The sequence below is a fragment of the Pyrgilauda ruficollis genome, unplaced genomic scaffold, assembly GCF_017590135.1.
Source record: "Pyrgilauda ruficollis isolate IOZ18807 unplaced genomic scaffold, ASM1759013v1 scaffold27, whole genome shotgun sequence".
Taxonomy (NCBI): domain Eukaryota; kingdom Metazoa; phylum Chordata; class Aves; order Passeriformes; family Passeridae; genus Pyrgilauda; species Pyrgilauda ruficollis.
In genome coordinates this window covers 8,774,101-8,795,313 of record NW_024524044.1, presented here as the reverse complement: position 1 = coordinate 8,795,313, position 21,213 = coordinate 8,774,101, and the positions used below count along the sequence as shown (strand labels likewise).

Here is a 21,213-nt window from a genome sequence, read left to right as displayed (position 1 = left end):
CGGGCGCCGCCCGTCCCCGGGGAAGCCCGGCGGCGTGAGGCCGCCCGCCGCCGCTGCTTATGCAACACATCATCGATAACCACCCCGACATGGCCACGGCGCTGCTGGCGGGCGAGAAGCTGAAGGAGCTCATCCTGCCGGGGCAGCAGGATGACAAGGCGGGCGCGCTGGCCGCTCTGCTGCTCCAGCTGAAGCTGGAGCTGCCCTTCGACCGCGTGGTCACCATCGGGACCGTCCTCATCCCCATCCTCCTCGTCACCCTCGTCTTCACCAAGAACTTTGCCGGTAAGGGCGGCAGGACGGGCAGGGTCGTGTCCCGGTGCATGCTAAACGAGACCTGGTGCTGGGGCATGACAGGCAGCCCGCGCCTTGGCGGGTGGGCACAGCGGCAGGGCGGAGTGGCCGCTGCCTGAGAGCCGCTTGTGCTCAGGAGGCGGCCGCTGCCCCTGTCGTGCCAGGACAGGGGTGTCGCCTTGCTGGGCAGGGTAGTGGTGTCGCCGTCCAGGCCGGTCCCTAACGGGGACAGCTGCTGCCTCTTTCCTGGCCGGCAGGCGAGGGGTGGGGAGGTGCTGGTGGTGCCCAGCAGCAGGTGAGAGCTGGCATGGGTGACAGGGCAGGTTAATGCTTGAGGCAGATCCTGGACAGGTCCTGAGCTGGACCTGGCTGATGTCAGGCATTGTCCTGATGTCACTTCAGGCATCTACAGCGTGTTAACTGGTCTACCAGGGAGAGGCTGATGCTCTCATGGAGACTGATACTATATATGGATCCCCATGCAGTGTGCTTTGCCGGATTGTGACACTGGAAATCACTGGTATCTGTGTCTCCTGAGGGTCATCTTGCATAAACTGGTAACAGTTTAAAAAGCCTGGTTTGAATGCCCATCACCACCAGTCTCAGAAGGTCAAGTTTTGGTGAGCCTTGAAAACTACTGATCCAGTAAACTGTTAGGACACCTTTTGGGCCACTAGTGTATGTGTAAACATTGTTTTGCTGAGTGGATTTTAGGCTTGATGAGTGTAGCTGCCAGTGCATGACTGCTTTTAATGTCCGTTGAAGCTCCATACTGAAAATCCATGGGAAATTATTGGTGCTTTAATATGCAGGACTGACCTGGCAGTCTGTAGCTTGTGAGGTTGGTGAGAATTGGCTGTACTTAACCAGCTTAAACATACCAGAATCAGGCTCTTGCTTTGTGTGCTTCTTTGGGATTGACTTACAGTCCTTAACACCTGTTTTCATTATGAGGTGAAGTTAAATCATCTAGAAGTATAACTGCTTACAAATGGTGTCATGAGATTTTTCTTAATCATAGTTAAAACTTTTTCAATCTACCTCAGTTTTTTAAAAAATAGTTTTATAGCTCAAGATCTTCAACCACAGTTAATAAGAACCTCATCTTTTGGATGCTCTTCTGGAGGTATCTTGGAGAAACCATGTTTACATGGTACATGAAAACTGGCTCTTCATAGCAACTGAAAGACAGGTTTCAAGGTCACCTTTGAGGATCCTCTGTGGGGTGCAAAAGTTTTATGATCACTTCCTCTGCAGAGAACTAAGCTAACAAAAAGGCAGTCCTACAGCAGCTCACGAGAGTGCATGCTTACATATATACTTTCATACTGTTTGAGGCGTACAGATTTGAGCCTCAGTTGGCCTAAAGACAGCCTTGGATGCAGGCAGGGTCATGCCCCCTTCACGTGTGTTCCTTGACACAGGGCAGGATTGCTAGCAGAAGCCCCTTGGTGCCTCACTGCTTGGTCAGACAGCAGTAGCTTGCTCCGTATGAAGAAGTCATCTGAGGCTGCAGATGGTAGAGAAGTATCAAGTCTGAGACTCAGATTTATACAGTGACTCTCCCTCTGCAAGGCTAAACTGCAGTCCCACATACAGAACAAAGAGGACCTGTTGAATTTGCTCGCATCTGCCTGTGCTTCTGCTGTTGAGTTTATTTTGTGCTGTGGAAGACTATTATCTAGGCTCACACTTGTGTTCCAGATTTGTTTTTCAGAAGGACTAAAAGCAGTGTCACTTATGTCTACTTATGGGCTGTGTATGCTGATTTGACCCAGTAAGATTGAGAGCAGTAGCCTATTGTGTCCTGCCAGGACAAAATTTATAAGGTAACACAGAAAACACCCTTACATCTCTGGGAAAATGTGGGATAATGTTCTTCTCTCATATGATGTCATGTTTGTTCAGATGGTCTGCAGTTAGAAAAATAATATGAGAAAATGAAAAAATTATGCAAGAGAATGTAATTGAAAAAGTCTAAGGATCTAATAAAACTAAATAGATAATTTTTAAGCTTACGTCAAAAGAGTTCCAGGTTAGTGAATTCAATTCTGCTTCCACAGAGTTCAAGAGCAAAACTTACATTAATTTTAATGTGATCTTAATCAGACGTTGCTCTTTTAATGAAACAGTATTTACTCAGACTTCTTTACTAAGTCATGCATGTCCAGAGATACCCTGGTAATAACAATAGTTCAGCTGGATTCATGCTTACTACTGATTCTACAGTTTGTGTTGTTTCACCCATACACTGTCACCAACCTTGAAAAAAAATCTATCTTTGCTTTGGATACTGCTTCTTCTGTGCAATTTAAATAGTAGCTATGCAAGTACAAACTTTGCTGGTGTAAGGTACCTACTGCCTTTTGGTTGTGAATACATAATAGCTTCCCAAACTTTGCTTTGGGCCCTTGTGTGCTTTTCTGATACTTGCCCTTATTTCTCATTCTGTTAATGATACCCAGTGCAAGCTATGTGAAGATACCATCATGCCACTAAACTGAGAACAACCCCCTTTTCTGGGGTCTATACCATCTTACTTAATCAGTATTGATAAAGCTTTTGGAACAATGGTGTGTGCACTCAAGACATGAAAATGTAGTTGTCTAAAATAAGTGGTTTCTCAAAACTTTTTTTCTGAGGATTGGAAGAACCCTCATGATCAGTGGGTAGAGGAGGTCAGAGCCTCTTATCTAGTTTATGTGTGTGCAAATTGTAGCTGAAAGTCAAGATCAGCTGTACAGTCTGTCCAACAAGCCTAGTGAGAATTGGTCCGGCAGGGTGGGTGTGCTGCCCTAGGGGTGTGCAGAGGACACCCCATCATCCTGGGAAGCCTGGGAGTCCCCACGCAGCAGTAAGTCTGCTGGGGCCAGAGGCTGCAAGGAAGCACGTATGAAAGCAAAGTTCAGCCCTTCATCAGAGGACAAAGAAAGAACATGGTGTTTATTTAAAAGATTGTAATTGACAACCTTAAAAGTCATTATGACTGTAGTATAACATATTGTATGCTCTATTTTGCCTGTGGCTGCAGATAAAGCTACCTAGTTAATTATGTTGTTTTAGTACCATGGGAGAAGTCATTGTTTTGGTAAATGCATGTGCTCTTCATGTAAGTGATTTTTTTGCCCTTGAGTTGGAGTGTTCTGATCTTTAAATTTCTTTTGAGAAATTTAATGACAAATTACTGTTTTGGTAGCATAAGAGGCAAGATTTAATTATTTAGCAGATTCTATGCCAATATTGTGAAAAAATCACAATTCATCTGAACTTAATGTGTTACAAAAGACTTTGAATTAGATATTGTGCTTTTCTTCTATTACATGTATCATAAAGTCAAAGAGCAGTTTGGGTCAGAAGGTGCTGTAAAGATCATCTAGTCAACTCCCTGCCACGGACATGGATGCCTTCCCTTAGACCAGGCTACTCAAAGCCCTGTCCAGCCTGGCCTTGAACAGTGCCTTGAAGAGATGGGACATCCACAACTTCTCTGGACAGTCTGTTCCAGTGCCTCACCACCCTCACAGTAAAGAATTTCTTCCTTGTGTTCCATCTAAAGCTACCCTTTTCCAGTTTAAAACCATTGTCCTGAGATACAGGCCCTGCTAAAAGTCTGTCCCCATCATTCTCAAAAGCCTCCTTTAAGTACTGAAAGGCCTCAGTTAGGTCTTCCTGGAATCTTTTGTTTTCCAGGCCGGACAGCCCCAGTTCTCTCAGCCTGTCACAGAAGTTCTCCATCCCTGTGATCATTTTCAGGTCCCTCTGGTCTCGCTCGGGCGGATGTTTCCTGAGCAGAGGGTTCCAGAGCTGGGTGCAGTACTGCATGTGCAGTCCCACGAGAACAGAGTGGAGGCTCTCGACCTGCTGGCCACACTCCACGCTGTGCAGCCCTGGATGCTTGGTGTCCTTCCAGTCTGGCTTGAGGTGGGAGGAGGGGTTGTCATCCTTGGTGTGCTTTTGCTCTTTTTATTTTGCCAATAAAATATATTGGGAGATAAGGGTTTTTTTCCATACGTCACTACTAGGTGGCGGTGCATTCGGGGTGAAATTGAGCTCTCTGCAGGAGCAAGGCAAAGGGCAGACACTCTGCTAGGATGTGCTCCTGAAAGTTAAATTCAGGCTGCAAAGGAGCCAGCAAGAATTTGACCGCTGAATTCAATGGGGACAAGAGTTCACTCTGATGGCTGAAGTAAGATATGATTTTTGCACTGACCCCCACTTCCTAAAGTTTTTTCACAGGAGGAAAGAAAGTCATGTAGCTAACCTCCTACAGTGTCATTTCTGAGTCTCCTAATTCTCCTTTGTTTTTCGAGCAAACCAGTGTGATTCCAGAAAGGACACCCCTAGAAAGTTAATTAAAATAAATCTATGAGCCATATTTTTACTGAGCGTAAGATCATCATAAAGTCATCTAGGAGTGATATTCAGCTACTCAACACAAAGAAGTCCACATCAGCACTCACAAAAGAAGAATGAATATTATTTCCCTTTCTAAAACTCAACCATGAATGGACTTTGTACAAAACTAGCGTATCCTCTATTTAGAGGCCAATGTATGATCACCTTGAGGATAATAAAGAAAGTTTTTGAGGCATTTTCTCTCACCTAGTGGGTGGAATCTATATTTAACCATGAGTTTTCTGGCTTCCTGGAGTCAGAGGGCTCTCAGAAGGCAGCATAGGCTAAAGGATATCTCTCCAACAGCAGTGTCCTTGTTAAGGTAACTGTGTGCAGTGGGTGGTCCCAAGGGAACTTTGGTTTGATCTGTTTTTGTTTGAAAATTACTGCTTTAAAGATAACAACTAAATTTTTTATTTAAATATGAGATCAAATATGTCTGAAATTCTGTCAGAACAGTGACATAACCCCCATCGCACTCTCTACTGTCTTAGGCATCTTCTGGAGCACTCATGAGATGTGTATGCAGTGCTTTGCAGAGATCCATGCTTGTATTTGACTCTCTGGAGGTTTGATTTCTCACACCGAGCTTTTTGTTTCCTAGCAGTTAGTTATTCCTGTGCAAATTAGAAGTAAAATACAACCAGTATGAGCAGAGAGTCCAGATTTGATAGTACTGCACTGTCCCAGTGTATGAATGGGTGACTATACCAGGTACTGCCTGGAGGTAAAGCAAATTTTATGTCTGTTAGTATAGGTTGTCACATTTGTCTTTCCATTTTAGTTGCATTGAAGTCTCCTGGATTGTTCTCTTTCCTATGATAAAGGTTTTGGGATTCTCTTTATTGGAAGTGTTTCTTTGTTGACCTAAGTCACCTTAGGTTAATACTTAATGAAAAAAATGGTAATACACCAAATTTAATTAAATTTTAGAAGGTACGGATTTAAGGTACATAGTCTTAGTCCAGCTGTAGTCTGTGTTGGTTTTCAGTTTATAACATTTTTTTAGTTATAAAGTTTCAGTATCTCTTGTCAAGGCATGGTCAGTCTGGAATGGTATGGGTATAGAGAAACAAGATCAGTCCATCAGCCTTTCCATTTTCACTTCCTTTCCAAAATGCACAGAATGTGGGGTATTAGACTGCCAGTTTGAGGTGGGTCTGTTTGATGTTCCGTGCTTTTTATCCTTCACCCTCCCTGGTTTTGCCATGGCATCAGTACACACAAGCTGCAGCCACAAGTAGGATGCTGCTGGGTCAGCACGTGCTGTATCCTCTCTTCCATGACTGGCAATGGTGCTGCAGCAGCAGGTGGCAGCCTTTGGTGTTGAGTGTCTTATGGCATTTGCTGGACTTCAGGACACTGTTCTATAATCCAGTAGATTGAGAGACATTTGGCTTTCATGATGTGCTGCTTAGTTCTTTTGTATCACTTCATGTTTTTAGTGACGGGTTGAAATATTCCAGTGTTGTGCTGGGTTGAGAAGCAACCCATCAATAACGTCTGTGGGAAGTTCTCTCTGTAAGGGACCAGAGAGTGGTGCATCCCAAAGGAGATTACATTGCTGGTTTTGTTGTGTTATCTTCATAATATTGAAATATTTTGGTTTCCAAGCTGATGTTGTAATGGTATTGCTAAGTCATATCCCTCTAGTACAGTGCCTCATGCTTTCTATTCACAGTGAATTATTCTTTCCATATTGCAGTCATGTTTGCTTTTCCCACCCAAGCTGTTAAATGCCGGTATTTTATTAAAATAAAGCAAAGCATTCATCCAGTTGATTTTTATACTTTAGTCAAAAGACAGGCTTTGGCATTGGTTTTCTTACTAGGTTCTTAAAACAGTGCCTGCAAAATAAAAAAGAGGTTGCTCAAAAATACTGTATTTCTGTGTCTCTTAGCAGTTGTATAGCTCAGCCCTCTACCATCCTTCTGCTAGAAAATTTTCATAAGAAAGCAATGGAAGGAAACAACGTTTAATGACTGAAGTATCACTTCAAGGTTTTATGTTATATTTTCTGTAATTATTTACATAAGCAATGCTTATATTACTGTATAACACAGTATACACATGAGTTCAATGTCTTTTTCACTTTTCACCCTACAGTATGTTTGAAATAGAATATGTCAGATTTTTATATTATGAGATGGAGTTTTATTTTGTATTTCTGGTCACTTTTCTAATTTGTATTTGTTTTGAATTGTGTCAGGATAATTACAAATGCTTATTTAGGTGACTTACCTAATAGATGGCTTTTGATCTTTCCATTTTTTCTCTCCAGCTGCACTTGAAGAAAGTGAAGATGGCATTTTCCCAAGTGACTTTGTTAGAACTAAGAGTACAGATCCGGATTGTTTAGTGTATGACAAACTGATGACACTGGTGCAGAAATTGTTCTGAGGTGATATTTGCAGAGAAAACATAATCTAGGGAGTGTAACAGTACCACTTAAGTGCTTTCTTAGCACGTATTTTTAAAAAGGGCTGAAGTGATGCAAGTACCCACAGGCTGGCTGCAGTCTGGCTGCTCGCTGCTGGCATTGCTGATGGGATTTTTCCCAAAGGATGAGGGCCCTTTACACTCACACAAACTCGAGGTGTGCAGAAGATACACTAGCTGGGACTCTGTGAGTTTTGATCATTTAAAGATTTGCAATTACACAGGTCAATGGGGAATAGGACAGTATTCTTGAGGAAATGCATGAGCCATGCAGGCTCCACTGCAGTTCCTAATGGCTGCAGATATTTTTTCTGTCATAAATTCCATTTCTCGGACTTCATCAACACACATACATCACCATTTTTTAGTTATGTCTTTAATGACCTGTTTGCATTATTAACCCCTTCATTTTTTCAAATGTCATATGTGGGAAGAGGTCCAAAATACGGATGAATTTTGGCTTACTACATGCTTTCAGATAACCAATAGACTTGAACAGATGGTCAAAAATATTTTTCTTTAAGAGTTACTTAATTTATTCACCTTTCATAAAAGGAAACCTTGTGAATAAATGAAGAGTAAGGACAAGACTGTTTTTCAAAGCTACCCTGAAGTATTTGAGGCTCTTTGTTGTCTCTAAACTAGATAGAAATCATGCATCCATGATGTAGAGGAAATTTCAGCTTGTGTGGTTTCTTACGTCTGTAAAAGTCTTCAGGAAGAATCTGCATAATCACTGAGTTCCTTGGGTCCTCTCAGTATTAAAAATAGCTGCAGTGGACACCCTCAGTACGTGTATATGTTTAATTACAAAAGCTGAATAATTTCACAGTAGACCAGCATAATTCTTGTAGATTCCTTCTTTTTCACATTATACAGGATTTATTCTAAGAAAACCATTGAAATCAGGACACATATTTGCATCACTGGGGATTTTGTCCCCGGCATGTATTATACTCTTGCATTTGAATGGGGAAGTGCAGCTGTTCCCTGGGATAGCAAGCACAGTTAGGGAGCTCTGGGGATTTGTGTGCTTTTCTTTAGTGGCACCAAGCCTGTCATGCAGGCTCAGAGTTCATGGAGTAGTGCTGCAGCCAGGTGCTGAGATGTGTGGTGTGGTTTTTGCAGCTCAGAGCTCCACGGCTGTTTCTGGAGTTTCAGTTTCATTTTAGTTTTACGATGAAGTAATTACTTCACATTTTGAGGCTGCGGTACCTTATCTTCTGTGAGAGCCATGTTTTCTTCAGGAGGTCAGGAGACCTCTACACTGGAAGTGGCAGAGCCCTTGGGAGCCTCGGGTGGTGCATTGTTCTGTCTCTTCTGGGATGAATCAAAACAGTTCTGATACTTCACAAAACCCAACTTCTCTACACATGGAGGAACCAGTTTTCCAAGAGCAGTAGACCAGCCATCTCTGCCCTCTAAATACTATGTTATTAAAATAATGTTATTACCCAGTGAGCTAACTGTTGGTTCCTTTTCTTCTTTTTTAATATGAACTTTTCTGTGTGCTGTGTTTATGCCAAAAAGTACTTAATACAAGCCATATTTTTAATATCTAGTCATTAAATAATAATAATGCAATAGAACAAACATGCTGTTTCCTGTTGCTTCCTGTGGTTGTATTTTGTACTTGACCCTTGATTTAAGATGCCACCATTGTTCATGTATCATCAGTTTCACTGGATTCTCATGATTCATTTCATTTCAGCATTTATTCTTGCAGTTTACTTTAGGTGTTACTGCAGTCCACATTATACTGTCTGAGTGCATGTAGTTGCTTTGGGGTTCCATCTCCAACAGGCAATTTTTGACCTCTGCAAAACATTAAAATATTATTTTCACACCTTACTACTTCTACGAAGAGGATCTGTACATCACTGAAATTCCACTCACCTCCTCATGCAAGCACTAAATTGAAAAGTAAACGTTATTCAGATCTCTTTCGTAGGACTGACTGCATGGCTGAATTTCATTAATTATATTTAGATTAATACATTCCTTTAAATTCAGATCTAACCTTCCCTCAAATCTTGGCACCAATAGTCAGTCACCGTAAATAAGCTCTCTTTTCAGTGACTTTACCACCACATGGTAGAGGGCAGCCAGTGATTGAGGACACATTCCTCTATAGGAGCAGCCTAAGGGATTTCATCCAAGTGTTTCTGCTCCTTCCTCGTAACAGGGGCTATTTCCAGCACACCAGACAAGCAGGAGTCTGTTTTTCCTGACTAACCTGGGCAGGTGTACAAAGCCTGAAGCCTCAGATTTCCAGCTACTTTTAGAAGAGACAGAGTCTATTACATAGAGGGAATATGGTTCTGTAAATTCATATATACACTAGGAAAGTGCACTGTTAATTCATTGATTCTACAGATCCAAAATATATGCAGTTCGAGCAGCAGTCCTGCAAGGCAAAAAGACCCAAATTGGAAATACAGGGAGACCTGCTGCTACCCTCGCACTTCAGTTACCCTTGTGGGTGAACCATTGCCAGTCAGTCTTTGAAATTGCTTATCTACATCTCACTCTTTATGACTAATGCTTACAGAGTATAGGCCAATAAAGCCTAATAGCTGCAGTGGTTTCCTGTCTCATTTATTTAGGGACTTTCTTTTCAAGATTTTTTTCTTAAACAGGACAAGTTGTTTCAGAGATTGGGCAAAAAAGGCTTTGCTGATCATGGAGAAATTTGTACCTTAGGAAGACTTCATGGGCATGGAACCTGTATTCAGTCTGGAAAGAATATTCCCTAAGAAAGGTAAAGGTATTGCCTTTTTATTTCAGTAAAACTAGTAATTCTTAATAATTACCTTGCTAAGTTGAGGCTTAGTTTGATGGATGTTTTCTCATTCATAAGAGTAAACTCAGTGAGTTAAATAGGACTGTATGACACACAAAATTAATTTCAGGGATCCATCCTTACCCTGTACTAATTTCTAACCTTTAAATATCCTTTAAATAAAATTGTTGAAATAAACTAGTTAAATTCAGTGAGTTTTTCCTTTTGCTGACAGTTAATTAGCTAGCATATGTTAAAATTATTCTAAGCAGAATTAGGTATTCCTTGTGGACTATGTGACTGGGATGGAAGACATGTATACTGTTTAGATAATATTTTACTTTCTTAGACTACATTTTCAACCTCAGTAACATAAATGTTCTTTATTCATTTTTTCCAGAGAGAAGAGGATCCAGGACATTTCTTCTTTTCCATTTAAAAATTGCTGAAAAAGTACTAAATAAATTATTTCTGTTTCTAAAAATAAACAGTTTGCTACCTGCTTTCTTGTGCAATCCTTTTAGTACCCCAGATGAATAAGGCATGTATGTCAGATTGCTTACATGTATGTGCCACAAAGCAGTATGATAAGGAATACCCTTGTTAAATACTGGCATTTATCACTGAATTCAGGGAGTTTCTGATTTATTTTGTCTATTAGAAATGTGTGTACTGGGAAGTGATGGGCAGGGAGATTCAGAGATTCTACCTAAATGTTGAATTTCTCCTTGGAGACAAGTGGAGAGGACTGCACAAGGAGTGCTTCAGAGATCTTGACTGGATTGCCAGCTTATCTTCACAGGCAGGCTGGGCACAGGAGTGAGGATGATTTAGAGCTCTCTTCAAGAGGGCAGAATGCCAGTTGCTAGGAAGCACGAGGCTAGCATGAGTGTGCAGTATATTTAGCTCAGTAAGTGTAGTTATCACTATACCTACCTGATACTTAGCTTGGGTCCCCAGCTAGAGTGTTTAGGCACTTGTCCAGAGGCTGGGAGATCCAGCCTGCTCAGCAGCACCTAATCACCAGCTCTGCTGCCCACACCCCGTGTGGGGTAGTGGCAGTCACACTATGTTAATAATGTTAATAATGTTAATAATGTGTAATTTAACTAGATCCTTGAAGCCTTCACACAAGAAGACTTCCTTTGCCTTGAATTGAATACTTACCTTTGCCTTGAATTGAATTCTTGCCTTGAAGAATTTTCATAATTTTTTTACATTTTTGTATTACATTTTCTCAAAACTGTTTCATTTTTTCTGTCTGCTAGAAAATTTTACTGTTTCTTTTGCTGTACTCAGTTATTACATTGGAATGCTAAATAATGCATTTCAGTGGGAAGATTAATGAAGTGTGATTTCTTCTCTTAGAGTAAATTCTGAAAGCTGGAGGTCACAGGAAGCATATACAATTTGTTATCATGGTTTATATTTTGGCAAATATACTTTATTCCACTGGTAATGCAGTAGGTATAAAAAATCTTTTGCCCTGTTGTGTAGGAGCATATACTGTTTATTATAAATATTTTCTTTTTTTTTTTTGTAATGCCTACCAAAGCACTCTAAATGTGTTGTCTACCTTTATTTAAATAAATTTTGCTCATAATAATATTTTAGAAGCTTTATAACTACAACATCATATCTTCAAAGAGAGATGCATATTCCAGATTTTATGCACTGTTAGTAATCACATTGACTTAAGGGAAATACCCAATGCCTGCAGTTGCTTAAGTATTTTCAGGAGCAGGTCTGACTTTTTATAGCATTGAATGCTAAGAGATGTCAGTTTTACTTTTATTTTTAAGTGGTGAGTTTGTTAGATGCAATTCACATGCTTTCCCAGGAAGACTTGTAAAATCTTAACTTTGAATAGACTATGGAGGGTGATGCACATCTACAGTTTCACCATATCTTCTTGGCAGTGTCATTTTAGGCCACATTTCTTGCAAAGTGTTTCTTGTTATAGATGGGCAAATAAATGCACACACGCCCCTCCCACGGCCTCCTTGGTGAGCTGTGCTTCTGGCATCTCTTCCCTCTTTTGAGATGCAGTACTGAGGCCTGAGCTCCAGCCACATGTATGTCTGTGACAGCCTTCTAGCTGTATTTTACTGGATGCGTTCTTAATGAAACTGGCCATTGCATTCATTTTCTGAAATGGCTGTTTCTCAAAAATGAAAAAAAAATACTGCTACATGGATCAGCCATTCTTGCTGGACATGACCTAAAGATGAAAATTCACTTTGAGGGTAATCAAGCATTGTCCCTGCCTGAGCAGGATGCAGGGGCAGGTTGAATAGCCTCTGTCTTTGAAGGTTTTCAGACTGACAAAGCCCTAATCAAGCTGGTCTGAAGTCAGTCCTGACTCTGCTTTGAGTGGGATGTGGGACTCAGCATATCTATGATTTTGCATTGGGGTATAATTTCAAGAAATGGTCTAGGAACAGCAGTCTGGTAACTCCATTTCCACATCTGAGATTCATTTCTGTAGTGGAAAGTTTTCAAGGGTTCCAACCCCAAACCTCAGCATTCTGGCCCCTTCCTTGAGGAATCCAGAACTTGGAATATTGTAACTCCAGTTTAAAATTTAGCAGTTTTATTTTTATAACATATAATTCATGCCTAACACTTGCAGCCTGAAAAAAATGGTGTTTAATTCAGGGCCTCTCAAAGAGGACAGTTGAATGTGTATTACAGTATATGGAGGTTGGGGAGCAGGAGGTGGCTGACCTTGCATTGGGAGCAGTAGGAGTGGGAGCGTGTGCCTGCAGGAAGCCCACAGGCATTTCTCCAAGCCTTTTCTAAAAGCAGCAGACTTGACAGCTCCTAGCTTCAGGACTTTGACTTCACTCCTTTCCATACTGTCTGGATTCTTTCTAAAGAGTTTTTTTGGGCACAACCCCTTCCTTTATCCCTCTCCCTACCTTGAGTGTCTTCTGCAGCCATGCACTTCCATTCCCCTGAGGTACGACTTCCGTACCACAGTACCTCCCTCAAGTCACTTCTCTCCCTTTCAGAAATGCTTAAAATGATGGGATGGAGTGAGATGTTGCAGAATGGAGCATGTGAAAAAACTTCTCTGCCAAGGGATTTTAATTTCTCAAGTGGCATAACACAATCAGTTGTATTACACAACTAAGTAGTTCTGTGTTGTTTATTTCATCTTGATTGCATGTCTGAAAAATGCAGTCAGATCTCTCTCATACCTTATCCTACAGGACAGTTCTGTGGATTTCTAGAAGCTACTTAGGTGCATAGTGAGCAGGATAAAATGTAAAATGTATTTATGTACAATTGTTGAAAACATCTGACATATTGAAAAAAGGGAAATGAAGTTTGTTAGCGTGCACGTTTAGGCTTAAGTTAATATTTTTAAAAAATCACATATCACCATCAAAACCTTTTTTTTCCCAATGTAGTAATTACTAGGAATACATATTTCAAGGAGCAGACAGATTATTTTTATGGGCTTTAGATTAGATAACATTGAGAGGATGACCAATCCACTCAGCCATATTAATGCTCCCCAAACTTTTAAAAATTTTCTTTACAATACTTTACTTCATTACCATATGCAGTTAAACTGTGGCGTCTCAAGGAAAAGCTGTTTCATGGTGGCTGGAATGGCTATATGAAAAAGGACCTTCACAAACTGTGTAAGAATTTTCAGGATGAAAGAAGAGTATCAGTAGAAACTTTCTATATTTATGAATATAAAGTTAAAAGCAAATGCATTTTTTATATTGTATGATCCAACATCAGAGCTATGATTTTAACACCATTGCAACCTTTTTTTAATGCTTCTTACCTATCAGGAGAATATTGTAAAACAAAGAAATAAAAAAATCTGCTGTGTCTTGAAACTGCATTAAGCAGAGGTCTCACAGCTAAGTGAGTTGTATGTGTGAGAACAACTTGTTCCTCTGCTGTCCTCATCAGATCTGTGTGTTAATATGCAGCTATACATCACTGCCAGCTTTCATAACAGGATTAGTTATTGACATGGTGCTTTTCTTTTTCATTAATTAATGATGGATGCAGGCTGCAGCAGAGAAGAAACAGCCCCATACCCTACTATACCTGGATCAAACACCTTCAGGGTGTTTGTTATATGCCAGGTTAAATGCTGCCACTGTCTAAGAAGTAACATTCACAAAAGCTAACTCAAAACCTGGTGTGGATCCTGCTTGGCAGCCTCTTGTCAGTGCAGAGAGACAGGTTCTTTGTCCAGGCAACAGCTAAATGAGTCTTTTGCTTTGAATCACTTTAGAAGGGAATTCCTCTCTTCTCAGTTGTCTGGACCATTTTCTAGGGGAAGGAGCTTCCAGGTTTGATGCAATGCTTTGTGAGTCAAGTCCTTTGATGAGAGGGTTAAGCTAAATATCCCTGTGGAATAACTTCACCAAAATTTATGGCATTCTCTGACAGTAAATACAGCTCAAAGATAATGCTAAGAGAGGTTGTGGCAGTGCCATCCCTGGAAGTGTTCAAGGCAAGGCTGGATGGGGTTTTGGGTAGCCTGGCCTAGTGGAAGGTGTCCCTGCACATGGTAGGGGGCTGGGACTAGATGATCTCTAAGATCCCTTCCAGCCCAAACCAGTCTGTGATTCTGTGATTTTATATTAGAAAATACTCTTTGAACCCCACTGCTCTCACTTCAATCAGTTATCAGAAGTCCCACTGGCTCCACAGAGGATTTGTTTTTGTTTGAAGGGTCTTTGGGTTTACGTTATATAATGAAAATCATGCTAATTTTGCAAATATGCAAAGAAAATACTAGATTAGTAGCAACAAGGTGCAAAACATTGAGTAAGAGTGGGACACCATGCTCGGCTGGCCAAATAAATTAGAATCTTTTACAACCTCACAGAAAACTGGGTCAGATAAAAACAAGTTTAACAGAGGAAAAGAGACCAAATTCCTCTCAAGTGACGTTTGCTTTTCCCACTGTTTGGGACAGCCTCATTTTGTAGCCTGTAATGCAGCTGGTCAGTCCAAACTGGACTTCTGAAGCTCTTTAGACTTTTTTCACCAAAGCAGTGGCAATGGATGGAGTGCATTAGTCTATCAGTAATAGACTGATCTGTTCAATATAAATGTAAAATGTTAAGATATTTTCATTTGTTTCTTTTTTTTTTTTTAATTTATAAAGGAAAAACATATTGGATTGTTGTTGTATATATATACAATTTATATATATATATATAAATATATATATATATATATATTTGTATATATATACAATATATATACAAATATACAACAGTCACCCTAGCTTTTGGGTCTCAGTGAAGACAACTGAAAGAACTAATCAGTTTATTTGATAGTAGCAACTGATGCAGGAATGAGAAAATAATCCTTATGGCTGATTTGTAGGAATACTTGCTGCTGTTTCCCCAAGTATTTGTGATGTTGAGACCTAGAAGAAATGAACTCATGTTTGCCACAGAAAACTTGCTTTCATATTGGAAAGTTCTACTGGGCTTAGGGATACCCAATTAAAAAAAATTCTGCTTATGAGAAACATAGCATTCTGCTTTGCCTTTTTTTACCCCATGGGAACATTTTTGCGCAGGATTCTGTTTGGCCTCCTGGGGAATTCTACCATAAGTCTTTGATAGTAGGAGATTAAGCTTTTTGTATGCATCCCTTCATGGGTAGGTTTGGGAGGCCATGTAATTACGAAACCGAGGGAGTCAATGATCAATTTTCTTATTACATATATCTGCAAGTTCATAAAAATAGTCTAAATGGAAGTGCTTTAAGCTATTCTCTGAGACTGAAGTTAGATAATTTTAAAATAGTCTTCAAAAATTATATTAAAATATTTGCAGGGTGTACTCACTTTCCATGCTGTCTTGAGTAGCAGCATTTATTCTGTCAACTCTGTTTAAGTTGGTAGCATTAATTCTCTCTAGGTCACAGAAGAGGTTTATACCTCCACTCCAAAGAACTAACTTTTGCTTTGCTCACGTGTGAAAAGTAACTGGTCAAGTAAGGAGTCATTTTTTAAGCCAGAAAGATTAGGGGGAGTTGCCTGTCTATTAATTTTTAATATTCTATTTCTTGTTATCAATATGAATTTTTTGTTTTCATTTTTATTATAAGGAGAACAGTGCCACCATGCTTTTCCAGGGAGCTGTTCTTGATCTGAATTGTAGACTACATTCAGAGCCAGAGCAGGCTTGGTGTTCTTGAGCGGTTCTCGAATCAAGAGAACATGCCTCCTCCTATGGGTGTCATTCTGGGAAGTTTGTTAAAGGTGTACCAGAACACTGTAAAATATATTCTCTTTGTTCTACCTGTCAAAACATGAAAACATGGTCTTCCTCTTTGAATAAGATGTCTTCATAATGGTCATTGTTCTTTGGGGAATTGATGCTGCTTTAGCTTTCGCAAGTTTTTCTCTCTCATGTATTGCTAGGGAAAAAAAAGATCATGTATAATTTATCTACTGGGTCAGGACCTTTATCTCAACATTCTGATGATGATGGTAAAATACAAATGTTTAGAAGGAGTGTTAAAATAGGCAAGTATGTGGCAATTTCCTTTGACAAACCCTTCTGTCCTCCAGCAGAATATGACTGAAACATTTCCTGAGAGAAAAATTGCATCACTGTGAATTTAATAATCCTTGCTATACTTTCTCTCCTATTACTTTGTCTGATTTCTTTCTTGATCCACAGTATTTCTTTCTTCCATAATACTGTCTGAGGGCAATTTGCATTTCATTACACATTGTGTAAAAATCCCAAAGTTACAATTACAAATGTAGAATTAAATTTTCTTAGCCAAAAAATTGTTAACACACCAGATTCTGTCCTGGTCAGTCACACTTTTATTCAAGAATATTTGCTGAGAGGAATACAGTTGACTAAATCCTTGTATGTCTCGAGTTTCATTTTTTCCTATCATATCAAATGAGTTGACTTTGTTAATAATTATTTAAAACATTGTCTTAAGCTATGTCTAACTTTTTTCTATATAGAAGAATGCTTAGCTGGGATGAACCTTATATTTCATCCCATTTTCAGCATTTGCATGGAACATCCTCAGCTGCTGGCTTTGTAGTGAATATTAGGTCTTTTAGCTTTACAGAGTTCACATCACAGTTGCTTAGGATGTTGTTTTCAGAGAGGTCATTAAACCAAAATATGTATTTCTTGCTGACATTTCTAACTCAGGCTCATTCTAAAACTTTCAGGTAAATAGTTTTGCCGTAGGGTTTGTGAGGATGTGTGTGCAGACTGAGCTGGCTAATAGATGTGGAGGGCTTAATGGTCATGTGAAGATACAGTAAAATAAAATTGATATAATTTGAAATGTTTATTTTCCAGAGCCCCTTTTGTAGGTTAAATGCACAGCAGTGACTTTTCTCTCTGTTATACAGAGGAGCCAATATACTGTTACACACCACACAACTTCACCCGCGATCAAGCCTTGTATGCCAGAGGATATTGTTGGACAGAATTAAAAGATGCCTTGCCAGGAGTTGATGCCAGCCACTGGCCCTCCTTGTTTGAGCATAAGTTCCTACCTTATGCACTGCTGGCTTTTGCTGGGATAATGTACATTCCAGCTCTGGGCTGGGAATTTCTGGCCTCCACTCGACTGACTTCGGAGCTTAATTTTTTGCTTCAGGAGATCGATAACTGCTACCACCGTGCAGCTGAAGGGCGGGCACCAAAAATAGAGAAACAGATTCAGTCCAAAGGCCCAGGGATAACAGAGAGAGAGAAAAGAGAAATCATTGAGAATGCGGAGAAGGAAAAAAGCCCTGAGCAGAACTTGTTTGAGAAATATCTGGAAAGAAGAGGACGAAGTAATTTTTTAGCTAAGCTTTATCTTGCAAGACATCTGTTCATCATCTTTTTAAGCATCATACCAATCACATATTTATCCACCTACTATGCTACACAGAAGCAAAATGAATTTACGTGTGCCCTAGGTGAGCCTCCAGACAAAACGAGCAGCTCCAAATTGCACATCAGAGTGAACTGTAAACTGCCATCTGTCCAGCTCCAGCGGATTATTGCTGGTGTAGATATCGTTCTCCTCTGCTTCATGAACTTGATAATCCTCATCAACTTGATTCACCTCTTCATATTTCGCAAGTCTAACTTCATATTTGATAAACTGAACAAAGTAGGAATCAAGACCAAGAAACAGTGGCAGAAGTCCCAGTTTTGTGATATTAATATTTTGGCCATGTTTTGTAATGAAAACAGGGACCACATAAAATCACTGAACCGTCTGGATTTTATTACAAATGAAAGCGATCTGATGTACGACAACGTGGTGCGCCAGCTGCTCGCGGCACTGGCCCAGTCCAACCACGATGCCACTCCGACCATGCGTGATTCAGGGATTCAGACCATAGACCCAAGCGTTGATCCAGCAGACATCGATGCTAATGAACAGCTCATCATTAAGAGGCCAAGGAAGAAGATGAAATGGATCCCAACTACCAATCCCCTTCCGCAGCCATTCAAGGAGCAGTTAGCCATTATGAAGGTTGAGAACCACAAGCCTGACAAACCGAAGCCTGTGCGGAGAAAAACAGCGACAGACAGCCTTATAGCTCCTTTGCTGGAGTCTGCTGCAAAAACCTCACAGCAATCGTCCGCTCACAAGAGCGAGCCAAACGCCATCCCAAGCACAAGCAGTGAAAAAAAGCACACACGGCACTTTTCCTTGGATGTTCATCCATATATACTCAGTAGCAAAAAACCCAAGCCAGAGGTTCAAGCCATCCCCTCGATGCCTACGTCAAAAAGCCAAGAGGGTGGATTTTTAAACCAGGAAGAGAATGTTGTAGTGCATGTTACCTCCTCTCTCAAAGGTACAGTATGCCATAATGCCCATACCACCTCCACAGGCCATAATTTACATAGCAATCTTAAGGAACTCAGAAACTGACCTACCTTGCTAGATTTGGAGATAGCTAGTAGATAGTAATCTCAAAGTTTGCAGGTCTCAGAAATAGAGGTTCTCTCTCTTTAACAACTGTGTGGAGGGTAAGGATTATTACAAGTGGAGCTGTACAAAACAGGCTGCAGGCTGTTGGTGTGGGTAATGTTTCAAATGTAAGCAGGTTTTCACAACTGCAAGTGTGATCATGCCTTGCCAAGGAAATGAGGAGCATTCAGCTTCCATGATACCCTTCCTGCTCCACCAGCACCTGGCACGTTTCAAACCTGCCTTATTTTCAAGTCGTATGGGAACTGCCATGGTACATGACCTGAGCAGTAACAGCCCCTTAGGGGTGTGTGGGAGACTACTAATGGCAGTTAAAGCTGCCTGTGGAAAAAAGATCTCTTAGACTACCAACTCTCAGGGGTTGTCATATGTTTGTCACCTAGAAAATCAAAACTCAGCTTGTTGGCATTGTTCTTCACACACACTTTAAACTGCCCTGTGTCTTATGTGGACCAGAGGATGGATGCTCTGAAGTGTTGGTGCTGGTCAGGGGTTCAGGATTTCTGCCATTCCCTTCCCATGTGGCCTCACAGGAGATGCTCTTTCTGTGCTTCAGTTCCCTGGGGGTCTTGTAAAGCCTGTCCCTTTCTTAACTCAAGGGAGTGTTCCAAATATATCAGTAATTGCTGTGAGCTAGGATGATGAGGAAAGCCATTTGAACATTACAAAAAGTGATAGATCAGTAAATAAACTGATAGACAGATATCTTCTTGTTTATTTTTGTAAGCTACTGACATAAGAAAGAAGCACAATGCAGTTGAAGTTACAGAAAAATCTGTACGTACTTAAAGCAATGGCTCTCATCTCATTACAAGCTAAGACCTCCCTCTGGGCTTCGACAGACTGACCTCTACCGTCACCCCACTGCCCAGCAAAGAAGTGATTTGAGGTATAAAAGTTTCTGTCACTTCCAAATCCCTATGCTCCTTAGAGTCCTGCAACTCCCCAATGTGCATGTGAGCTATTCTACAGCATTCTTTATCCAGTCACCTGCTCTGATTTCAACTCCTCAAAACTGCTGGGGTTTTCTGGTTCAATTACCTTAATCTAAATTAGTGCTTGAATATTTTAAGGGCAGTAAATAATTATTGGAGTTTTGGGGCTCTGTGACTCCCTATTACATTAAAAATTTTCAGCTTTGTTTTTGAGTTAGACCTACATTGCAGTCCATCAGGTAAGGCAGACATAAATTCTGGAAAGAGACTTCAGTTCATGACAAATTGCTGAGTTCTTTCTAAAGACAAGTGGTTTACAATGTGTAACCGCTGGTTTTTCCCACTGAAAATATCAATGCCTTTTGTATTCCATCCTGTGGATTTCAACAGTCATTGCATTTGTCAAAATATTAAACCATACTGTTTAAAAAACAGACTAGGAGGGGAATAAATATACTTTTCAGTTGTTTTTTTTTTTCTTCATTTTACAAAAATACCATTCACATAAGGAAGCATGAGCATGCATAAAAAAGAGTGAGATTTAGAAACCCCAATTCTTGTTTGTCCTGTTTCCCTGAGCTTACAACCCTGTTATTTTCAAACAGTCCTGTTTGGATTTCTCAAGGGTCCCAAGAAAATTCCATTTGGGATCCTCTTCTGATCCCACTGAAATCAGTGGCGAGACTGCCAATGACTTTTATTGGTTCAGGACACTCCTCGCTGATGGACTGGAATGGTGAGAGACTACCTGTCCTTCATCTGTCTGTTTTGTTCTCTTGTAGACACCCCTCATCCTGCAAAAGAGATCCTGTACTCATCCGAGGCATGCAGAACTGTGCCTGCTGCTGCGGCTTTTGTCACGTGTAACCACAACCATATAGCCACCACTGCTGCTGCCACCAGTATGGCTTTGAACCAGGTCAAGCCAGAGCCCACGCCTGCACTGAGCTGCAACCCGGCCCACCCTCTGCTGCACATCAACACGCTGTACGAGGACCATGAGGAGGAGGTGTCCAACATGATGGACAATGGGATTCACTCGCCGAGCGACCCCGGGGAGATGCTCTCCATCCCCACCCCGAAGCAGATCAGGCTGGCGACGTTTGACGAGCCCATGGCGATGGTGAGCTCGGTGGAGTACTGAGGGCCCGGCCGGGCCCGGGAGCACGGCGGTGCTGGCCATGGTCCCCCAGCAATGCAACTCACTGCATGAGCATGGAGAGTTTTCTCACGGACTATAGCTTCTGGTAATAACACCAAACGGTTCTTCAGGATCACATCATAGGCACTGTCAGTCATTTGCAAAATAGGATAAAGAAAATCTGGTGGAAATAGACCTTTAACACTAAGAAAACCATTAGCTCTAACTCTAAACTATAGCTTCCTGATTTA

The 21,213-nt window shown here is 40.8% G+C and overlaps 1 protein-coding gene across 1 annotated transcript; it reads left to right on the top strand.

Annotated features, from left to right (window-relative positions):
• The first annotated feature begins 59 nt into the window (after positions 1 to 59).
• PANX2 (pannexin 2) lies at positions 60 to 20,965 on the top strand. Its single transcript, XM_041471557.1, has 3 exons — positions 60 to 285; positions 17,298 to 18,749; positions 20,604 to 20,965. The coding sequence occupies exons 1-3, from the start codon at positions 60 to 62 to the stop codon at positions 20,963 to 20,965; spliced, it is 2,040 nt and encodes a 679-aa protein (XP_041327491.1).
• Positions 20,966 to 21,213: the final 248 nt, after the last annotated feature.